At 37.0% G+C, this 24,724-nt stretch overlaps 1 protein-coding gene across 1 annotated transcript in view; it reads right to left on the minus strand.

Annotated features, from left to right (window-relative positions):
- The window catches only part of LOC101892537 (cell adhesion molecule Dscam2), a 216,580-nt gene that overhangs the window by 13,223 nt on the left and 178,633 nt on the right, over positions 1-24,724 (minus strand). The window contains 5 exon segments of the mRNA XM_059128063.1: positions 8,912-8,990; positions 9,063-9,602; positions 9,656-9,914; positions 10,264-10,442; positions 10,513-10,791. Coding sequence (XP_058984046.1) covers positions 8,912-8,990; positions 9,063-9,602; positions 9,656-9,914; positions 10,264-10,442; positions 10,513-10,791 — 1,336 coding nt within the window.

Raw genomic sequence — 24,724 nt, forward strand, 5'->3', positions numbered from 1 at the left:
ATGGTTACATTTTAACCGTTGAATTCAAATATTTACACAGATTAGTTAAAACGTAATGTAATAAAATATATAAACTAAGCAATTAGTGGAATTCATTGTTGAAAATATAAAAGTAAAGTAAGATAAGCAAATAAATTATAGTTGGTTTGCTTCAGTCTCCCCCTCTGATGCTTAAAACGTCCCGATTAAGCATCAGAAGATTTCTTCTTTGGCCTTCCTCTTCGTCTTAGAGTTCGTACGGGTTGATGTTGTTCGTTGCATTGACCAACAACTGGAGTAAGGGCTGATGCATAGTCTCCTTGCTTCTTCAGGGCTCTCCCCCTGGAATAGACCTGCAACGAGAACATTCGTGCCTCAATATGGTACAGGGGTAGGAATATGCTGTCCAGATATTCATCTCCCTCATTTCGTCGTGCCTTTACTGGTGGACCAAATAGCCTTGACGTATTGTCTGGGGTTGACTCATCTGCTGGGATGGCTTCACGAAAGATGTTTTGTATGGAGTGAGGCGAATATTCATTACTTGCCTGTATACCAGATATAGGTGGCCTTCCAGAAGTATGAGCAGTTCCTGTTGGAGGAGAGGGATGAAGGTTTTGGATTTCTCGTAAAATCCCTGGAGTATGTGGCAATGGTGAGATCTGATTCTTCTGTTCCACATATTTTATGAAAGTTGACATTCCCTTAACTGCTTTAGTTGTAGGTGATTCTTCATGACCTTGGACATCCAATGAATAGACTGTCATGTCTAATGGGTTGGTGAACGAATATCGGGTAATGGGTTCATCCTCGTAGTACCAATATCGTTGTGCCATATTCAATGTGATGCCGGATTGTTCCATAAAGTCAGCACCAAGGAGTGTCCTGTTTTTGGTGGCATTAGGCAGACATACAAATCTTATTTTGCGTTTTCTGTTCCCAATAACTATGTCGCAAATTGTAGATTCGACAACGCTGATTGTAGATGATCCATCTGCCAAACTAACATCAGCTTGGACATGCTGGAAACTACATCCATTTTCTCTAAGAATATTCCTTAGGTTTAAGCTGGCAACGCTAATTTTAGCACCGGTATCGAAGACGGCTTCTCCTAGCAGACCAAATATCTCTACATGTGTTGTGGGAAGTGCACGTCCGATTATACCTGTGGTGATCGTATTGAATGAAAGCTGCTGAGGACTGCCTTTGTTGTTGTTGCAGCATGTTGTGCAATTTGATCTGTATATTCCAGGCGCACCACATCCATAACAAGCAACTGCTGGTTTTCTTTGCTGAACGCTACGCACATTTTGAGCTGGCATCTGCGGACGTTGTTCTTGCTGTGGGTGCTGTTGTTGTTTTTGCTCATTTCGTTTCTTGAGCTTCACACACACATCCACACTGTGATTGGTTGAACGACAGAAAATGCAACGGACTGATTTTGTTTCACTTTTCTGCTTTTCTTCTTTTTGTTGCCCTTCTAACATCATTAATTCGGCTTCTCTACATGCAGACAAGAGGTCTTCAAAAGTGTTTACATGTTCTCGTCGTACACGTTCTCGTATGCTCGCGTTGAGTAAACCAAATACGATATTCAATTGTACCTCTTCGGCTATAGACACCTTTAATTGCGAAAACAGCAACCTTTTCTTGCAGATGAATGTGTCTGTGTGTTCTTTGTGTTGTTGTCTAGTCTCATAGATCGTTGAAAATATGCGCCAGTCAGGTAGCGGTGGCGAAAATGTGTTTTTGGTGAGTTTTATTGCCTCATCAAATGTTGTTACCGTGCTCTTTACCCCTATCCACCAATTAGCAGCATAGTCTTCAAAAAGCAATTGTAACCCTTTTACTGCGTCGGCGTCTGATATTGCTTCAATTTCCTTGTAGACGGTTATGGCTGTTATAAACTCATCAACTGCGGCGGCATCTCTCTGCCCCCGAAAACGCGAAGTGCAATGCGAGAACGAACCCGTCCGGTTGTTTTGCATTGCCTGGATCAGTTGTTTAAATTGGTTGTCTGTGAACTGCGCCATTTCTTCGTCGCCTGACACGTACTCGTCACTATCAAGGTTTTGTTCTTTTTCAATTTTGTTGGTGTGGTCCGCGGCCTCTAAGTTGGGCGTCAATGAAACACGAAGTTGGCGTAGATTGTATGCGTTCATGCAATAAAGCACCAACGTTGTTTCATTTGAAAATTGAACTATTCTTCTTTCGTGGTGATTTTCTGCTTATCAATTCCATCAACTTGGTCAAGCGTGGGTTAATTGATGTAAAGTATTCAATTACCACCAGAAGAATGTATGCTTTCTTGTAAAATCAACTTTGTAGGCGTGGTCCGCGGCCTCTGAGTTGGGCGCCAATGAAACACGACGTTGGCGTAGATTGTACGGCTTCATGTAATAAAACACCAACGTTGTTTATTTAAAAAAATGGAACTATTCTTTATTTGTGATTATTTTCAGCTTATTATCAATTCCATCAACTTGGGCAAGCGTGGGTAACTTGATGTTAAGCATTTGATGATCACTACAAGAATGGATGATTTCATGTAAAATCATTCTCCTTTTATATACATTTTCTCTGCTTAAAATTAGAGTAGCTTAAAAAGGTAGTAGGGATCAGAGATGTGAATTTATGGTACTATTTACATGGTTACATTTTAACCGTTGAATTCAAATATTTACACAGATTAGTTAAAACGTAATGTAATAAAATATATAAACTAAGCAATTAGTGGAATTCATTGTTGAAAATATAAAGTAAAGTAAGATAAGCAAATAAATTATAGTTGGTTTGCTTCAATATATATATATATATATATATATATATATATATATATATATATATATATATATATATATATATATATATATATATATATATCTATAAAAGAGGAAAATGTTTGTATGTTTGTTTGTTTGTAATTTATGGACTCGAAAACCGCTGAATAGATACATAGTAACATAGGCTATATACATTTCTGAATTTCCACTTGGAACTGGAGATATAACATCAGAATCGGAGGTACCTCCCAAAAATTTAGATTTTATATGCACATATCTATTGATTGGTTGAAGATACAGTCTCCAAATTTGGAATACGTAACGGAATTTGGAAAGAAAAAATAAGTTTGCCAAATTATATTGTAATCGGTTCAGATTTGGATATAGCTCCCATATATATTTTCGACCGATTTCGTTCATTCGATGCCTCAAACACAATATTAATGTTCGATTCCAATGAAATTTGGAATGTGTGACGGGTTTTAATCCGAAAATAAATTTGTCAAATTATATTGAAATCGGTTCAGATTTGGATATAGCTCCCATATATATTTTCGACCGATTTCATGTATTTGATGCACCAAACACGCTATGTATCTCTAATTTCAATGAAATTTGGAATGTGTAGCGGAAATTAAAACATATATACATTTGTCAAATTATATTAAAATCGGTTCAGATTTGGATATAGCTCTCATATATATTTTCGACCGATTTCATGTATTTTATGCACCATACACGATATGTATGTTCGATTCCAAAGAAATTTGGAATATGTAACGATTTTGATTAGAAAATAAATTAGTCAAATTATATTAAAATCGGTTCAGATTTGGATATAGCTATTTTCCGCCGATTCCACATATTTGATGCACAAAACACGATACGTATTTCCGATTCCAATGAGATTCGGCATGAGTGGCTAAATTTGGTGGAAAAATAAATTTGACAAATTATATTCAAATACCCTCAGATTTGATTATAGCTCCCATATATATACTCAGCCGATTTCACATATTTGATGCACCCAAAGCGAAAGAGACAAAATCTGGCACCAGAAAAAATTGCCAAATTATATTGAAATCAGTTGAGGGTTTCGGCCGATTTCATACATGTTATGCACTAAACATGATATATATGACCGATACCAATGAAATTCAGAATGTGTGGCGGAATTTGGTTACAATAATAAATGTGACAAATTAATTGGAAATTAGTTAAGATTTGGATATAAAATTGTATTTAAATCGGATCAGATTTGGATATGATTTTAATAAGAACTATTGTCCCACAACGCCTTAGGCTAACACTAAAAAACAACACAACAATCGATTTGAAATACCCTTATTACAGCGAAGTATGTTGCTATCTCGAATTCACTAATTGCAATAGAAATGCCACTCAACTTCAAAATATTGCAGTTTACTGCACGCTTGGTATTTTATATTTAGCCTAAGGCGTTGTGGGACAATAGTTCTTATTAAAATCATATCCAAATCTGATCCGATTTAAATACAATTTTAAAAAAATTACTTTTACTTTTGGTTCTATTGAGCTTACGATTTCGTCACCTGGGTAAAAAAAAGGTTTTTTTGTCATAGAAGTTATTTTTTAAATAACTTCTGGGGAGAATATCCCAGATAAAAAACTTTGTACTTCCGATGTTAGTATGTGTGGTATAAAACAAATTACTTGTGCAAACTGCTGATAGCACTTACAACTTGTGATACTATATAAGAATAAATTATGTGATGTGATAATTTGTCATGATCATTTTGAGATTTTGAAGTTATTAAATAAAACATTTAAAAGCAACATTTAATTAAATGAAACAAAAAAATATACAAAATACTTAGCACGCCATCTGCAAAAGAATGGACCCAATTGTTTACTGCAGCAACACCAGAATTATTTGGAGTGGCTGCAGAAAGCTGTAGAATGAGTAATGTCCTCAAAAATATAACCTCGCAGCAAATGTTTTGCATCCGCTATATTAGGGTGGAAGGTTGGAGACAGAGCAATAAGTTGAAGACTTTTTACTAGAAAATATAAATGAAGATGGTTTTCCGTCATATTCAGAATACAAAAATGCGTCAGAATTTTTTGCCTTACTTTCGGAAAAACGTCGATACCTGGGCTATTCTGAAAATTGGCGTCAAATAGACACAATATTTGCACAAAAACTGCACATGTTCATACCGATTTGAAGAATAGATTATAATCAGAACGTTCTAAAAAATTGTTAGAAGTTTATTTTTCTTTCATAATTAATGAAATACCCTAGAGCCCCGACCTGTGTCATTAATGGGGACCGGAGAATCGCGACGCAACTCAAAACGACGCAAATCGAATCACCTTTTTCTATACATATACAAAATGCACTGACATTTAATTTACTGGGGAAAATATTCAAATTTGTTAACGTGCAGGTGACGATCAGTGTTGCCAGAAGTTGTAAAAATGTAAACGACGGAAAAGATGCTAAATCGGGCTCTGCAAATGCAAGAAAATAGTAATCCGCAATGTAGCTCGGACCGACCCAACTTGAAATTGTAACGACGCAAATCGAATTTTCTGGTTTTTGAAAAGCGACGCTACTCGGAACGACGCAAGTCTGGGCTCTAGTGTATAGGACGTAACGCTGAATATAAAGGATACTGATTCCAGCGAAAATGAAAATAAGACGAAATAAATTACAAAATAATTTGTAATAACATTTGTGTCTGTTTAGAGACCTTTGACTTATTTTATTTGAGTTTGTTATGCTTTTGTATTTTCTTTTTAATAAAACGGAATTTCTAAAGAAAAGCTGAATTTGGAATTAAAAACACTGTCTCGTGTGTTTTTCTTTCGTTCCAATTTTGGTCGAAACCCTTGTTTTATTGGGTAGGTTTTCGACTTTTCCGACGCATGTTGGAAACGTACGTCAGATGCGTCATAATTTCCGACGGGCCATCTCTGACTGGATTTTCTCCGCAATTAGTTTTTGCATTTTTTTGCACAGTGTAATTAACTTTTTAAAGTTAAAGCTTATGCTATGTTATTCATTTATTTTTATGTATATCGTTTTATGCTACCAAAACGTGCCTCACCCTAGGTCTCTCTGGATGAAATCCGTATTAGGACATTCGGAGTCGATCTAGCGTCGCATGTCTTTCCGTCTGTCTGTTTGTCTGTTTGTCTGTCTGTCTGTCTGGTAGAGGAAGGAGTCGATGTAGTCCAAAAATGGCATGTCGCAATACTTATTGCCCTACTACTTCGGTACTTCCCTTTTTAAGGGTCAACATTTTGAATAATCATAACGCAATCAAAATATATTTCAATAAACGGACATAGGCTGTCGGTTAAACCGACTTATACTTTAAAGTTTTAATTTAAAAGTTGACTAATTAAATGCTGCCATGTAAAAAATGTTATACATAGTAGGGAGGGTATATTGGGTTCGTCATTTCGTTTGTAACTTCTTGAAATAAGCATTGTAGATCCCACAATGTAAGCATTGCAGACCCCACAAAGTGTATATTCTTGATCAGCATAACAATCTATGTCAATTCAGCCTCGCCCGCCCGTCTGTGGGAATCACTCTAGCTTTCGAACGCAATGAATGGACTTATATCAAATCCTTCGCTAGGAACAGGTCTATATATGCCATTGTTCATCTAGAAAACGGTAAATTTCATAAAGTCTTATTGGCTGCAACGCATTTTTACCAGATTTGTTGTAACATTAACAAAAAACACAGCTTCTTGATCAATTATTTCTAAGTTTTTAAAATAGATACAAATGTAATCGAATGTTGGACACATGGATTTGTTTCTCCAATGGGCAAATAACCTCTTCTTAGTATGCAATAAATAAATTGCATTGTTGTTCCGTTAACATTAAGACCAAATGATAGAAAGCTTTTGTAGGAAAATATTTATATTTTATGTTTTATACCCTCCACCATACATAGTATGGAGGTTATATTATGTTCGTCATTCCGTTTGTAACTCATCGAAATAATTATTGTAGATCCAACAAAGTATATATATTCTTGATCAGCGTAAAATTCTAACACGATTTAGCCCTGTCCGTCCGTCTGCCCGTCTGTTGTAATCACGCTACAGGCTAAGCGAATTAATATAGAAAGCTAAAATTTTGCCCAGATCTCTCTTTTGTCTGCAGGCAGGTCAAGTTTGAAGATGGGCTATATCGGTTCACGATATCGTATAGCCTCCATATAACGGTACCCCCGATATCCGGTATTTTGATGATCTTAGCCACATTTTTCAATGGCAGTCATCTAAGAGCACTTTATCTCTTGGCAAGAATTATATATATAGGTCCCCGATATCGTATAGCCCCCATATAACGATACCCCCGATATTCTGTTTTTTGATGATTTTAGTCACATTTTCTAATAGAATAGTCTGAAAATCCACACGAGGAGTTCTTTGTGGGCACTTTACTCCCTGAAGGAGAATTGTCTATATAGGTCCACGATATCGTATATCCCCCATATAACGGTACGCCCCGATATTAGGTATTTTGATGATTTTAGCCACATTTTCCAAAGGAATGGTCTGAAAATTCGCACAATGAGTTCCTTGTGAGTACTGTATTCATTGAAAGCGAATTACCTTCATAGGTCCACGATTTCATACAGTCCACATATAACAGTACCCCCCGATATTCGGTATTTTGAATAAGGAGTTATTTGTGAGTACTTTATCCCTAGACATAGATTTGTCTATATAGGTCCACAATATCGTCTATCGCCCTATATATCGGCACCTTCCGAGATTTTAACAAAATTTTTAATGGATTTTATTTTTATTTTTTGAAAATATCCTAATTCGTTCTAAATTTTGGAGGTTATTCAAAGTTTGGCCCGGCCGAACTTACTGCTTTTTTACTTGTTTTTTTAATAATTTTGCTAAAAACGTCCATAAGCAAGAAGGGAGATATTTTGTACGTTGTTTTTAGTTTCTTTCTCACACACACAAGCACAAATTACATTTTATGCATCTATGGTTTGCTTTCAAACAAAATATATAAAATATCAAGATATCCTTAAAAAGTCTTTCCAAAACATTCAAATCTATGAAATCTACAACAGATATGACATTGTAACATTTTCCGATAAGTATCAACAATTGTCATCACTACTACATACGTATTACTTTATACTACACCTAGACTGAGAACATCAAATCTATGCAGTGTATGCGTGAGTGTGTGCGTAACATAAAATCAAGGATCATTTTTATCTTGCCTATTTGAATGCGAGCTCTTCTGATATCCAACACTGTCGCCACTACTACCACTGCCGCTGCCCGAGTATTTCAAAATGATCAGAGCATTGGGGCTACTGCGGGCGTTGCCGATGGGTGGCGGTGGCTGAGGCTGGTTAGTAATGGCTGTGACGGCCGTACTGTCATGCTTGGAGGATGATGTAAAACGATAAGAGGGTGAAGGTGACGGAGGACGTGTGGGCTGTTGATGTTGTGCGCTAATTGTGGTCTCTGAGGTGGGACGTTGTATCAGATGCACATACGGGTGGGGGGGTTTGGGTTGGGGACGAATTTTCGGTTTTACAGCACTAGCGGGTTGCAGATTCAATGTAGTGGGACATGCGGGTGGGGGAAGGGGTGATGTGTTTGCTGAATGGACAGTGCCAAGAATCTTGGTGGGTTTTATGATTTGAAATAGGGAGCGGGGGGATTTAAAGGAGGTTCGTCTGGACGATTTTGTAAGCACTTCCGTGTTGATTGATTCTGCCGGCCCATTAGAAGTGGGTGAGCTCTCGTTCGTAGAATCTTTCTTGCGTTTCGGTAAAATGTTTTCTAAACGAGTGTAAATATGGAATTTTTTTAGATAAGGGTTAGGTTAGTAGGTGTCGGATATATATAAAGGATGATCCAAAATCTCGTGTGATAAATTGGTCCAGCATGGTCCATTCGATACGCCATGCCAGGTAAGATGAATAACGAGATGTTAGAGCAAATGAAGTTAGCTACTGCGGGGTGGTGTTAGTGACGATGACAATGTCCTACTAAGGGTTTAGAATATGATGGTTACAAATGCAATGCATGGAATCGGTGTACTATGAAGAGTTCTGATTTTGTACTATTTTGTTTTAGTGAATATATAAAATAGGTACTAACTTACTATGAAGTTGAGGCCTGCTAAATACCGACAGGCGTTCTTTGTTGCTGCTACCGCTGCGGGGGCTGTGGCCGTGGACTTTGGGCGAAATCGAACAGAAATTAGATGACGGGTATTCGTATTGGCTTATATCTAGGTACTAGTACTCACTGTTGTAGGCGGAATTGTCCATCTGACTGGAGGCGTCCGTTCGTGTACTCCGGTTGTCGTCACGTATTCGCTCACCGCTCAAATCACTGTCGCTGTTTAGGCTGTCGTATTCCTCGGACTCCGATTTGATGGTCTTGGAACGTCGCTTGTGGCGCTTCTCGGTGCTGGTGTGGCTGCACTCCCCACCTCCCATGGATATATTGCCACTGCCCGATACCGAACGTTTGACCTTCATACCCGTATTGGAGAGTGTGTTGTCGTCACCGCTGCGTGGATCGTACATGGCCGGCTGCATGCCCTTGCGGTTAAGCGGAATATTGGCCGACTGGTTCTCGTGTTCTGGTAAATGGAATGTAGCATAAGGATATATATCTTCAGAGTATTCAGGTATGCGCTCAAGTGCAACAACCGAATCTCCCGGTGATTGCTGACACGATTTGCGCATCGTACCATAATATTGCTCACGGTGTTGTAGATCCTTTCCCTCGTTGCCGGGCGGCCTCAGCGTGTCCACATTGCGTGAAAATATATGTCGCGGGTCTGTAATGGGTGCCATTAGGGTCATGCTCAAAAGGCCAAAAAGGCAGACTTACAGTTCTTGAAACATATACAAGCTCCGATCAGAGCCAATATCGTGCCGAAAACGGATGTTATAATCACCGCTATCAAATGGGCATCTCTAAACAAGGAATTCACTTGGGGTATATCACTCTGATCCAAGTCACGAGACATTCCGCTAAAACGCAATGTTTCAAAGGTGTACTCCTTGATGGTGGATCCGGCATTGTTGTGGGCCGTCACACGTAAATTGTATATGGTTCCCGACTCCAAGTCGCCAATAGTGTAGCGTGTCTAATTGAATTGAAAATTGAAAATACAATTGTGATAATAACATTTGCCCAACAAAATTGCCTCGATCCCGCATCTAAAGAAACGCTGTAGCTGCTGGAGAGGATCGTAAGCATTTCCTCCTAACCTTCTCGCAAACTCGCAAACAAAGTGTAGCTTTGCCGAGTGTTGCGGCGACAGACGTTTCTTTAAATGCTTCTATAACCATGTCTACGTATGGAGGCCGAAAGGGATAATGATGCCGCTTGGTTAGTGATGTGAATACGGATACTAATGGTTAATTTACGTACATGATCTCAACTACACTCTACGGTCTACGGTAGGCGATTTCATGGAAATTACAGTGACTTACGTGGGTCTCAATGCGACTGGACACGATAATCCAGTCGCTGGAGATACCGTATCGTTTGAACTCAATACTGAAATATTGAATTGGACAGCCGCCATCCTGCCACGACGACAGTTCTATCAGCGCTGAAGTAATGTTCGGTCTTATCAGGCTATGTTTGGTGGGGGCAACGGGTTTGTTTCCTGCAAGTACCAGTACAAAAAATAAGGGATAGAGTTTGTATTCTACGCCAGTTTCTCACGGTCGAAATACCTTTGGTTTTTCCCACTTCGATGGAGCTGGTTGCGCTTGTGCCGATTTTATTGAATGTGACCAATGTGAATTGATATCTCGTTCCGCACTGTAATCCCTCCAAAAGATGGGAATTCACTCGACGATCCAGTTGTATTTCCTCCCAGTCTCCAAACTCCTTGCGATACGTCAATGTGAATCCTCTCAACGGTGCACCACCAATGTCGTCGACTTTCCATTGCAAAGAGACCGAATTGGTGGTGGTACCAATAACTGAGATGACAGGTGCAGATGGTGGAACTAGAAATATAAAAGCGGCGTTATTATCGATCAGAAGAAACTTGTTTGCACCTTCAAAAAGAGGCAGTCCATGTCACCAAGTGCAGACTTTTTCGTGCATTTCTGTAACTAAACAAAACGTTGTTTTTAATATCTGACAAAGATTTTAGAAGCTCCTGTCGGTGGGCATTTCCAATTTAATTGTTGTGTCAGTCGTCGACTAGCATTCGTCGCGTACAGTCATTCGATCGCTTCATCTGTGTTCACATTTTTTTCATTAGAGTTCTCTCAGTGTCACTCAATTTTAACACCTTCTTATTAGTCTCTTTTTTCTTACATTTACTGTTGAGCCATTAATAAAAATATATAAGTTTGCATTTTTATTAAGGTGCATTATGCCCCCTGAGCCCCCCAATTTAGGGGACAATCAATTTGCTATTTTAGCAGAGAATCCCCAAAAAAAACGAAAAAAATGTGAAAGAGGAATTCCATTAGAATTCCCAATTCTCCCTAACAAATCAGCTCCAAACCCAAGGTATGTTGTAGTGTCTGCTTTAGATCAAACAAAACAGTTGACAGAGTACTCATGTTTTGCTATCCAAAAAGCATTTGATATAATAACAAAAGAAATTATTTCTATTTCTCCCCTGAGAGATGGTGAAAGATAAAATAACTGCAAACAAAATTGTAAGTACTAAAGAATTGACTGGTGTATGCAAAATAAAATCTGAACTACACCAACAACTCAATGTCACTAGAGGCACCATTTACGCTCCATATCTCAACAATGTCCCTGAAAAAGAGATCATTACTGAACTCTCTGATCAGGGTGTTGTTGACGTTTATAAATATGAGAAATTAGTGGATGGAAAGAGAATTAAAACGGGAGTGATTCTTGTCACTTTCGATCTCTATAACCTGCCAGTAAAATTACAAATTGCGTATCACTCAGCCTTCGTAAAAGAGCACTACCCGAACCCCATGAGATGTAAACAATGTCAATTGTTAGGGCACACAGGAAAACGATGCAAAAATCCACCATTATGTGCAAATTGCAGTTTGCCCCCTCACTCTCCAAATGATTGCACACGCATTCTCTGTGCCAATTGCAACGAAAACCATCCATCGTCATCAAACAGTTGCAAATTATACAAGCAACAAAAAGAAATTTTAAAACTAAAAACAATAAACAAATGTTCGATGAAAGAAGCATTGCGTTTGTATAAAAACCAACCAACAGACATTCTTTGTAACACCTGGCTGGAAATGAAATAAACAATTATAGAAACTACTCCAAAAGCACAAATCAATAACTTATTAAAAACTCCAACAACAAACCTACCATCACTCTCTCTTGATCAACAACAACTCCCAACCCAACAAAAAATATTTCTTCAACAACAACAATAACAACAACCACAAATACCATAAGCAAACCTTCGAATCTTACTCGTAATAATTCAAACCCAAAAATAAAAATAAACAAACCTCTGTCAACTACAGCGAGTACCACTAACTGTACTAAAAACGTTTCAATAAGTAACCTCAACACCACAAAATTACAACAAAAACCAAATGCACTTATTAATGAGCCACCGTCAACATCTGGTTTCTCTTTACCTAAAGAGAGACAAAATTCAATTTCAAATATCCAAAACACAATAACAGCAATGGACACAAATACCGATCATTCATCTGATGAATGATCTTTATTATAATCTCTTATGGGATTGAACATTTTACAGTGGAACATCAGAGGATACTGTAATAACTACTCAAATCTTCAATTATTACTTTCGGATACTGATGCTGATATTGTTTGTTTGCAAGAAACAAAATGCAAACAAAGTCGTACACCATGTACTCCAAAAAAATATATTGGTTACTTCTTCAATAGATACAATTCTTCTAAGGAAGGAGTTGCCATACTTATCAAAAAAAGTATTCCTCACCAAATTATCAATTCCACCTCTCCACTGTGTTGTATCTCTGTTCAAATTAATCTCTCCATTCGTTTTACTATTCTCTCTCTTTACCTTCCACCACAGGAAACAAAACATCCTTCAATGCTTGACTCTCTTATCACCAACATATTACCCCCTGTTCTTATCCTGGGGGATCTAAATGCCTGGAGTAGTCCCTGGGGCTCTCCCAAATCAAATAATAGAGGTATTACAGTTGAAGCCTTTATTGATAATTCCAATATGACAGTTTTAAATGATGGTTCCCCAACTCACCTTAGCACACATGATACATTTAACCATATAGATGTTGCTATTGTATCCATAACATTATTTCCAAAATGTTCATGGCACACAGATGATCATTTTCCTTCAGTGACAACTTTAAATATTAACACCAATTCTTCTGGTGCTTCTAAACCTAAATATATAACAGATAGAGCTGATTGGATTAAATTAAAAATAATATATCTTCAGTAGAAGCCAATTTTTCTCAATCTAAAAATACAAATAAAGAATCAGCCCAAATTAGGAAAATTATTCGCATTTCAGCAAACAACTGCATCCCCCAAACCAAAAACATTATTAGAAGGAAAAATGTACCATGGTGGTGCAAAGAACTCCAAATTCTTCGAAATGAAAAACAAAATGCGTTAAAAATCTTCCGACGCAATATAAGTAGAGAAGATTTTCTAGACTATAAGAGGAAAAATTCCATTTTTAATAGAGCTAAAAGCATAGCAAAGACGAACGCCTTCCAACGTTTCACGTCAACAATCTCCCCAACAGTTTCATCATCTTTTCTATGGGGTAAAATTCGGTTGCTTACAGGAAACTGGAAGCCAAACCAAATTAAATCATTAGACACTTAAGGCGGGATCACACGATTGCCGCAATGCGCCAATTATTGGTGCATTTTATATGCCAATCGTGTGATTGCACAATTTATTGTCCAATGCGACAATCAAAAATAAATTGTGTTGATTTGCGGCAATCAAATACAACTCTGGTACGACAATCGTGTGAACTGTTAATAGACAACCTTGCGCAAATTTAAATTTGAAAAATGCGTCAATATTTATTGTTTTCTAGTGCGTCAATCAAAGAAGACAATACGCGTCAATAACTTGATTTTTTTTAAATAATATTTTTTCTTGTGTTTGTACCGTCAACATTTCTTTGTCGTAAGTAAAGTAAAGTTAATTTAAATTGTTGTATTTGCTATAATTATGTTCATATTATGTATTTGCAGCTTTAATATGGAATTCGGTGATTGCATTGTATACGAAAATTCAGCTGAGCTTGAGTTCTTTTCCCCCGATCAGCAACCAGAAACACCTGTGCCGAAAAAAAGAAAAAAACCAAGTGTAATTTGTTCCTGGACCTACACTGCAATACAGGAGCTGATACAAGCTGTGGAACAGCATCCATGTGTTTGGCAGTATTCATCCACCGAGTACAAAGATAGGAATAAACGGGAGCAGGCATGGCGGGAAATTGAAAAAATGTGTACAGGGCACACGGTGGAAGACTGCAAGGCCAAATGGTGCAACATTAAAACGGCCTTTCAAAATGTAAAAAAAAACTAAAATCAAAATCTGGTCAGGGAGCCGAAAATACCATACCACATTGGCCGCATTGGTCTGCAATGCAATTTTACAACGACCACTCTGTGTCAAAAATGTCAAGTACAGTGTCAACATTAGATTTGGATGACTCTGGAAGTACTTCACAACATGCCGCTGCTGAGATTGTAAAGGTAGACAAAAGTGACATTTTGCAGCGTGCAGTTAAGTGTTTAGATGCGGAGGAAGATAATTGGCACGCGATTGGGATGTATTTGGCATCACAAATGCGAGAAATTGCCAAGAAAAACAAGAAGGCTGCGAACAAACTGCATTTCCAGCTTGTCAAAGTCGTAATGGATGCAGCTTTGGAAGCTGAAGAAGATAATTAAGCCTTGATAAATTTTTTGCGTTATATTTCATTTTTTAAATTGAATTTTTATAGTATGTATATGTAAGTTTTTGTTTTGTTATTTTGTTTGCAATATTGAAGTACCTTCCTAGTCCGTATTTTTTTAGATACTAAAAATGAATTAAATAAAACTATAGTAAATTTTCTGATTTAAAATTAAAGTTTAAATTTTATTTGATATATAAAATTATTTATATATTTTTATATTGCCAGCTCAATTCTCCAATAGGAGACATGAAATTCTTTTCCATTTCATCCCGAACAGCCTTTGCTTCACTTGTTATATAAGAACTTGGAACATTTTCTGTTCCACTCACAGCATCTAGTGGGAAGTCATTTCGCCATGTACCAGGAATTAAAGCACCGTCCTCATCGTAGCGATCAACAAGCAACGACGTTGTATAATTTAAATTTTTTTTTAACAAAAAATTGTGTAATGCACAGCAAGCTAGAGTTGTAGAGGTTGTTTTCTCTGCATTAAGCTTGGAAGGGCGTGAAAAAATTTGAAATCGCTTGACCATTATGCCAAATGCATTTTCTACAACACGTCGTGCTCTCGATAGCCTGTAGTTAAATATTCTCTGCCCTGCAGATAAACTTTTACCAGGATATGGCTTCAGCAAATGTTTCTGCATGCGGAAAGCATCATCCGCAACCAAAACAAATGGAACATTTGCTTGACGACCTGGCAATGGTTTTGGAAGTGGCAAATTTAGCTCATTATTGTTTAAAGCACGTTGAAAAGTACAGTCTCCAAAGACTCCACCATCCGACACACGACCATTACAGCCAACATCAACGTATAAAAAGTTGTATTCGGCATCAACAACTGCCATTAGCACTATACTATGTGTACCTTTATAGTTATAGAAGGTGCTTCCTGAATTAGGTGGTGCTATAATTTGCACATGTTTGCCGTCAACCGCCCCTATGCAGTTCGGGAAGTTCCATAGTTTGTTAAATTTGAAAGCAACGACATTCCATTCTTCCTGCGTGGATGGTATCTACATACATATCAAAAGAAATAATAAGTCAATTAAAAGGCATAAATATGTGTGTATTTAGATTTTTCATACCTTTATGTATGCACCTTTTAACGCTTTATAAATAGCATCACAAACAATTGGTACGAAAAGTGATATGGTATTTGGGGCAACACGGAAGAAGACCGAAAGACTTTTATAACTGTCACCAGATGCAAGAAATCGAAGTGTCACAGCTAAGCGTATTTGTTCGGGAATATATATATATATATATAATATATGGTGACACTAGTTGCAACAATTCGATAAACGTTTCGTCATCCATCCGGATAAAATTTTTAAACAAAAACTTTTGGTTTTCGATTTCCCGGAATTCCATTAATGTTTTGTCATATGCACCATCAGTGCTTCTTTTTGTGAGCCACTCTCTGACCCACGTACTTCTATTTACTTTTTTTTTCTTTTCTTTCCTTTCATTTTTCTCATCGTCAAATGCACACACCATAATTATAGCTGCTGCAATTTTCTTTTTTTTTAAAGAACACATCTTAATAAAACAAATTTTTAAATGCTTTAACATTTTTAATAAACAAACTTTGACACATAGCAGCTGCTTCTGATATTTGCCGTGTAATAGAACAATCGTGTGACTGAAGTTGGACAATAATTGTCACTTGATGGTTTTGAGACAATATGCGGCAATCAAATTTATGAAAAGTTGGACAATCATGTGACCGCAGAGAATTTGATTGTGACAATTTATTTATTGTAGTAAAACTTTGGACAATAAAAATTGGTTTAAATTGGCGCATTGCGACAATCATGTGATCCCACCTTTATGGTGCAACAATTACAGACTCAAATACTATAGCTACAACATTTGCACAACATTGGTCCTCAAATTCCAGTGATTCAAACTTTTCCGCAGAATTCTGCAGAAACAAAACAGAATTACTGGAATTAGCACGTTCACCAACTCATTATTCCTGAAAATCAAGATGTTTGGAAGAAGAACTCACTTTTCAAGAACTATTATATAGTCTGAAGACTTCAAAAGGCAAAACACCAGGTTTAGATAGAATTTCTTACCCCATGATCAAAAATACACCATTTTCTTTCCAAACACGTATTTTAGACCATTTTAACGATATTTATTCCTCAGGCATTATACCACAATTTTACAAATCGGCATCGGTATTGCCAATTCCAAAACCAAACAAACCCAGTAATCAAATTGAATCCTACAGACCAATATCCCTTTTACCATGCCTGAGTAAACTTTTTGAAAAAATAATCTCTAAACGCCTTTTGTGGTACATAAATAAACATAAACTTATATCTCACAATCAAGTTGGGTTTCAACCTGGCCTTAGTACAATGGATGCCCTACTACTCATTGACCACATCATCCAAAAGAATCGATCCACAAGAAGGCACACTTCAATACTTTCCATTGATTTCATTAAAGCTTTCGATAGAATCGGCATACACATAATACTTCGAAAATTTGTGGACTGGAAAATTGGTCCCAAAATGTACAATTTTATTAAATCTTTTCTCACCAATAGAAAATTCTCAGTATTATTAAATAATATTCATTCCGAGAAAGTATCGCTGCACAATGGTATCCCACAGGGATCTCCATTGTCAGTTACACTATTTATAATAGCATTTGATGAGTTAAGTCAAATTTTGTCTTCAAATAAACAAATCGGACATTGTATATATGCAGATGATCTTTACATCATAGCAAAGCCCCAAAACAATTTAGACATTAGTCAAATATTTTCAGAAACTCTACAACAAATTGATAGTTGGTCCAATAAATCAGGTTCCAACATTTCCTATGAGAAAACACTTCATCTGCATATATGCAATAAAAGAAATTGTAGCCCAATAAATATACATTACAATAATCATGCAATTCTAAATACCGATGTATGTAAGATTTTAGGCCTGTACATAGATAATAAGTATAGCTTTAAAAAACACTGTCAATATCTAAAACTAAACTTACAAAGTAGGCTTAATATTGTAAAATATTTAGCAACTAAAAAGAGTCATGTTCACACCAATGCACTGTTGAGAGTTGTTAATGCTGTTATATTATCCAAAATCGAGTACGGACTTATTTTCTACATAAATGCACCAAAAACCTGTATGTCTCCTATAGAAAGAATATTTCACAATGCTATAAGATGCAGTCTTCGCGCATTTAGAACAACACCCATAACTAATCTAATGGCTGAAGCAGGCTTCGAGAAATTACATAAATACGCCCATAATCTACAAGCTCGATTGGTACATAAGGTGTTATGTTCTCAAGGTGGAATTCTATCATACGAACTATCTTTACTGCGCAAAAGAAAGACCGAACTAAAACGTCCACCTGTTTTATGCAATATTTATAAGATAGCTACGAATTTAAATTTATTTCCATACAAAGCTCCAAACCAAGTACATGCTCCATGGAATTTGAGCAAAAATATCTACGAAGGTTCACTAATATGCTATCCAAAAACCACTACCAATGCCCAGGTATTTACAACATTATCAAATCAAATATTTGACGAGCATAAAAAGTCTGGTTGGAAAATCTTATTTATTGACGGCTCTAAAACTGATCATAATACCACATTTGCAGTAGTAACTGAAGATGGTTCCATACAAACTTCTGGACTTCTTCCCCAACATGGTACAGTTTTTGATGCAGAATCTATTGCTGTATTAAAAGCTGCAGAGTTGTGCTGAAATCAACACAGTAAAACTCTTATATGTACTGACAGTCGCTCCGAATATACATCTTATCTCAATTTCTGGAACAAAAACGAAATTACAACATCAATCCAACAGGAATTTATAACGATGAAATCTAAAATAAAACTTATGTGGGTTCCTAGCCATGTTGGGATTTTTGGAAATGAGCTGGCAGACTCTGCTGCCAAATCAATAGGTAGCTCAGTACCAACCTTTACATTTATACCTTTTACGAAAAAATATGTAATTAATGTTGCAGTTCAATACTGCAAAAAAGAAGCCGAAATTGTTTGGAATGAATATAACCACATCTACAAATTATTTAATCCGCACAAAATACCATTGGTACTACCTTCGACGACATCAATACACCAAAACTAATGTTTCACCCGCTTAAGACTGACTCACTATAATCTTACACATAAACATTTTTTTAATAATGAGTCACCACCGATATGTGAATTCTGCAATAGAACAACCTTATCTACCTACCATCTGATTATTGAATGTCCATCACTTCAAACATCAAGGACAGCATTTTTCTCACAAACCTATCTACTGGATATACTAAAAAACCCTACTCACAACAACATCTATAACATCTACAATTTCCTAAAATCCCTAAATTTGCATCACAAAATATAATGACTAATGTTTGTATATATGTAGACTAGCTAAACCCGGTGCGCTTCGCTACCCCTTTTAATTTTAGATGCATTCAAAATTGTGTAATGGAATACTTTGTGATTTAAAAAAGTGTTTATTGTAATGCTTTAGGATATACAATATTTTTTGTTTTTCCTTCAGGAGCGTAAACAAACAAATCGGTCGGTCTACCAACACGTGAACATGCCACGTACAGCTGACCGTGAGAAAAGCAGGAACATGCCAAATTAAGTCCGCATACTCGAAGAGTTTGTCCTTGGGATTTATTTATTGTCATCGCAAATGCCAAGCGTACAGGAAACTGCAATCTTTTAAAGTTGAACGGCATTTCTGTTGCTATTAGAGGGATTCGAGGTAGCAATATATCTGAACCTACATACTTCCCCGTAATAATCGTAGCCTCAATTAAATTGTTGTGCAATTTTTTTACTGTAAGCCTAGTACCATTGCAAAGGCGTGGTGGGTCTATGTTTCTCAATAAAATGATAGGAACGCCAACTTTGAGTACTAAATAATGAGGTGGAAAACCTGGCAGATCCAACGAATTTAGGAATTCAACTGGATAATTAACAGCGTCGTCTTCAGTTGTAACAGTATCAATAGATTTATATGTTCTTGCATTTCCTGATATACTATCTAGAATGCTACTGTTGATAGAGTCAACATCAATGTTTTTGGGAGCAAGTAATGCGCGTTCGGACAACCACTGAATATTATTGATGTTGTTTGCAATATTGGGAAACACACCAGCTACTAATTCTTCGATAGAGTTTGATAATTTACAGAAGTCCGATGGAAATTTTATACATTTCGTGGCTGCGTCAACAGGTATTTTTCCATTTCCTAGGTCCATCAGTTGTTTAGAAAAATATTTGGATGATTCGTTACATTGAAGTTGTACACGCATATTAATCGTTAGTTTTAATGTACGAACATGGCCCCAAAGAAAAGATGATTTTAGGCATGCATTTAGCTCATCTGCTGGTGTTGATCTAGGAATAACAGGCAGCGTTTGTCGAAAATCTCCAGCTAATAAAACCAATGCTCCTCCAAAGAGTGCAGAATTGTTCCTCAAATCTTGCATAGTTCGATCTAGAGCTTCCAAGGATTTTTTGTGGGCCATTGTACACTCATCCCAAATTATGATTTTGCACGACTGAAGTACTTTACCCATTGACGAATTTTTCTTAATATTGCAAGTGAAATCTTCTAAATATTGCGCTTTTAGCGGTAGTTTAAATGCAGAATGCGCAGTTCTTCCGCCATCCAAAAGTGTTGCTGCAATACCTGATGAAGCAACGGCCAATGCAATATTTCCTTTTGACCGAACCTTAGCCAAAATCAGAGAAATTACGAAAGTTTTCCCTGTTCCTCCAGGTGCATCAAGGAAATATAATCCTCCAGATTGGCTTTCTATCGTTTCCAAAACATTATTGTATACCGCTTTTTGTTCAGGTGTTAAAAGGGGTATTTTGGCTGCAAGAAATGTTAGCAATTGTTGTGCATCGTACGTGATTTCTCTTCGAAAATCAATGTCACCAATATTTTGGTCTGATCGAATAGGAGAAATCATACCCACTTGCAAAAGTGTCTTGCTTTGAATTTGTAAACATTTATCTTCAAGTAGTATTAAAGCCTCATTAAACATTTCCTCTGAATATTGCAATGATGCATCATCCCTGATGATTCTTTCTCTGTTTAAGATATCTTCTGTCATACTATTTTTAAATTTGTTCCAAAGATCTCTTGGGTTGGATGGTGAGCAAGAAACTAAAATAATTGCAAATAATACTCTTATTTGACGTGGATTACTTCCAATGGTTGAATCTGCCAGTGTTGTTTCCCAATGTGAATCATTTTCTAAAAGGTTCAGCTTCCTACATGCTTCTCTATAAGATGAAAGTACTTCTCCATCCACAGTTCTTAAGTATTCGAAAGATGTAGGTCCACAAACGTTGACTAAAAGCAGTCGTAAGTAAAAACACTCCGAATTGTGTGGATGAACATTATATATTCTGCCCAGAGCATCGGTGGAGTAAACATCTGGCCATCCTTCAACAGGTTTTCCTTTTTGGCGTCTTTTAAATTTTTTTGATGAGGGAATCCATGTATAATATGAGGGAATTTGGGCATACAACAACGTTTTGGCGAACGGATCGTTTGCACATAAATCGAAAAATGGAGTTAGAGTTGTTGCAGGAGGTGTCACTGACCTTTCTCGGGCATTTGATTCAGTGAAATAAACTCTTTGACCATTTTCCAGATGTACAGACAAATGCACAACAGTAGGATTTCGTTGATGGATAGGGAATCCTAAAATTCTCCAAACTGCTTCGTTACTGCTTATATAGCGTGCCATCTGATAATGACTTATTTCATCATTGGGATTTTGAAGTGAAAATATAGCCATATCCGAACCTTTATTTACGTATTTGCAGATGTATTTTATAGACTTAACCGAATTACAGCATTCCACATTGATGTGAGCGTTGAACGTTTTAGACAAAAGCGGACAGTAAGGGACTATCCAGCGGTTATCAATATCTACGTCATTGTTTCTCACCTTTATTGCAAATGAATGACCACCATCAGTTGTAGATCGACGACGATATAGCGGATAGCCATCAATACCAGTTATTGTGTCATGAACAAATTGCCGAGGGTATTTTTTGGTACACTTTCCATCCGCCATACATGGAGAATTTTGATTAATTAGTCCACATGGTCCATGAACCATATTCTTTACAACAACTTGATCTAAAATTGGATCTACGTTTATATCAGGTATTTCCGCAGATATAATATCATCAATCACGTCTGGTGTAATCTTTTCAACCAACCAAATAAGGATATGAGCATGAGGCAGCCCACGCTTCTGCCATTCTACCGTATACATCCAACATCTCGTTTCTCCAAACACACGTAGCTTGACCATGAAATCCATTAGAGACATAAGCTTTTGCCTGAAGACCCGTGCTATTATGTCATGACGATGTACCGATGTCTGACCACTCGATAATGCAGACGTTATTTCCTCCCACTTTGGATTACATGTAAATGTAATAAATAAGTCTGGTCGGCCATATGAACGCACATAAACCATTGCATCCTGCGTATACTCCTGCATATGGCGTGGACTTCCTGTGAAAGTTGCCGGCAAAATCACCGCTTGTCCCAGATCATTTGGGTTGATATCGTTATGATTGTTTAAAGCATCTCGAAGATGAATGTAATCATCTGCACGCAATTTTGATTGGTGATACCTAATATACATAAGCCGTTCAGTTTCAATTTTTGCATACATATCCACGATGTACTGATGAAACAATTCACGACAATTCAATATGTGGTTTGTAGCATTTTGACGGATCATGATACGATACGCGTAGAAATTCATTGAGCTCACTTTTTTGCTGGTGGGGACATCTGTAAAAAGAAGATAGAAACAATGTACTTTAAAGATGAAGAAAAAATTTGTGCAATTTCACTTACTTGTTACTGGATTTATTTGACGAATTTCAAAATGGTATCCATCGTCTCCGTATGGAAAAATGACAGGATACTGAAGAGCATCGTATGATCGATGGGTTTCCGATATTCTATTTACCCTATCATCGTATCGACGAACTATGATGTCTCTATGTGCCACAGGATCTCCCACCATTAAAATTGCAACATCATTAGCTGTAGGTGCATTATAGCGCCCTTGGTGTTCACCTGCTTGTATTACAACTTGATGGTTTGGTAATAATTGGAGATCATTATTAGCTTTCTTGAATGTTCTTACTAATTCATTGTTTTCGTGCAACATTAGTTGTAATTCGGCAACAGTTTGCTCACGCGTTTCGGGGTTGTATTGACGACGCTGTTGGACTTGGTCAAGGTCATCTGCTTGTCCCATAAAATAAATTTGAAGATACTTATGATCTCTGGTGGGTAACAATGATCTCATACGATGGTATATTTGGCCCTGGACTCGAAATGTTGGCATAAAATGTTCTCTAACTACATTAGTGGCACCGAACGACGTCATCTGAAAACATGAGTTGTATTTTCGAATATTTGAAAGAAAATGTTTGAACTCTGAAGTTGTTCCCGATACCAATGACAGCAATGGTTGCGGTGGTGGTTGCAATTCGGGTAACACAATTTTGCCATTACCGCAGCATATTCCGGGAGGTTCATTTTTGTATTTTAAGGCATTACAATAGTTACAAACATTATCCATTTGACCAATAGAGACTAAATCGTCATCAGTGTAATCCATATTTGGATCGTAATTGAATGCGATGCGTTCATATACATTTAGACGGTTCTGAATTCAGCGTTGATTATAAATTCTGTGTACATTACGTTCCTCTAATGTCTCATTATCTCTCATTTGCGCTACTCTGGAGCGCTCATTTCTGAGACGTCTATCTCGATCTTCCGGTGTTTCATTACTTCTAACATTCGCTACCCTTAAACGGCCGTTTCTGAGGCGTCCTTCACGTTCACTTTGTACCTCATTAGCTCGAACGGATGACGATCTGGAACGTTGACTGCTTAGACGAAGATCATGTTGTGCTGTTGTCTCAATAGACCTTAACCGTAAAGTTCTATCATATTGATTGGAAAGACGAATTTGGTGCTGTTCAGGTGTCTCCTGAGCCCTTAATGTAGACGATGTGATTTGTTGATTTTGAAGGCGAACTTGCCGTTGTTTGGGTGCCTCGTGAGCTCTCAATCTTGACGATCTGATTTGCTGACTTTGAAGACGTATTTGCCGTTGTTCAGGCGCCTCCTGAGCTCTCAATCTTGACGATCTAATTCGTTGCTTGGAAAGTCGTTCATTTTCCTTATTTGGTGTTTCATTAATACGTGAGGTAGACGCAAATACTCTTTGAGTTCCAAGGCGGGCATTATAATGTTCCAATGTTTCAGCAGCTCTTGAAGTTGAGGCTCTATTCCGCTCATTTGTGAGGCGAAATTCGCGCTCTTGTGGTGTTTCCTGACTCCTTAGAGACTGTTGAACCAATGACCCTTTAGTTTTTTTGCCTAACGATGATTTTTTTGGAGGCATTTTTAATGTATATTTAATTAAATGCAGAAAGCACTCTCCTTAAAAAATTTGTTAAAAACCACTATTTTAAATCACGGTTTCTTACAAAAATCGATTAATGAATTATTTTTTTTAATATTATTTGAACAACCGTATTTATAGAAATAATAAAATTCACTGGCAAAAATCGGTCATTCAAAGAAATGATTTCTTATATGGAACTTCTCTGATTGTTCGGGACTTTTTCAATTTCACAAATTAAATTAATATTCACTTTAAAAATATATTAAAATTCACTTCTGAAAATGTACTTTTCGGTGTTTTGGGAACTTGTTGAATGGCACAAATGAATCAAGACCTGTTTGTGCTGTGTATTTTTCAAGATTTTATGTCCAGGTATCAATGGATGGACTTATTTATGACATCCAAATACCTATTTCAGCAAGTGTGCGTTTCAAAACACTATAAGTTTCTGTAAAAATCATACCTGTCAGGTAGCCAACACAGGAAACCACAAATTTATACTACGTATTTTTTTATAGTTTTCTCACAGGTACCTTTCAATGGAC

Source organism: Musca domestica, unplaced genomic scaffold (assembly GCF_030504385.1).
Source record: "Musca domestica strain aabys unplaced genomic scaffold, Musca_domestica.polishedcontigs.V.1.1 5, whole genome shotgun sequence".
NCBI lineage: Eukaryota > Metazoa > Arthropoda > Insecta > Diptera > Muscidae > Musca > Musca domestica.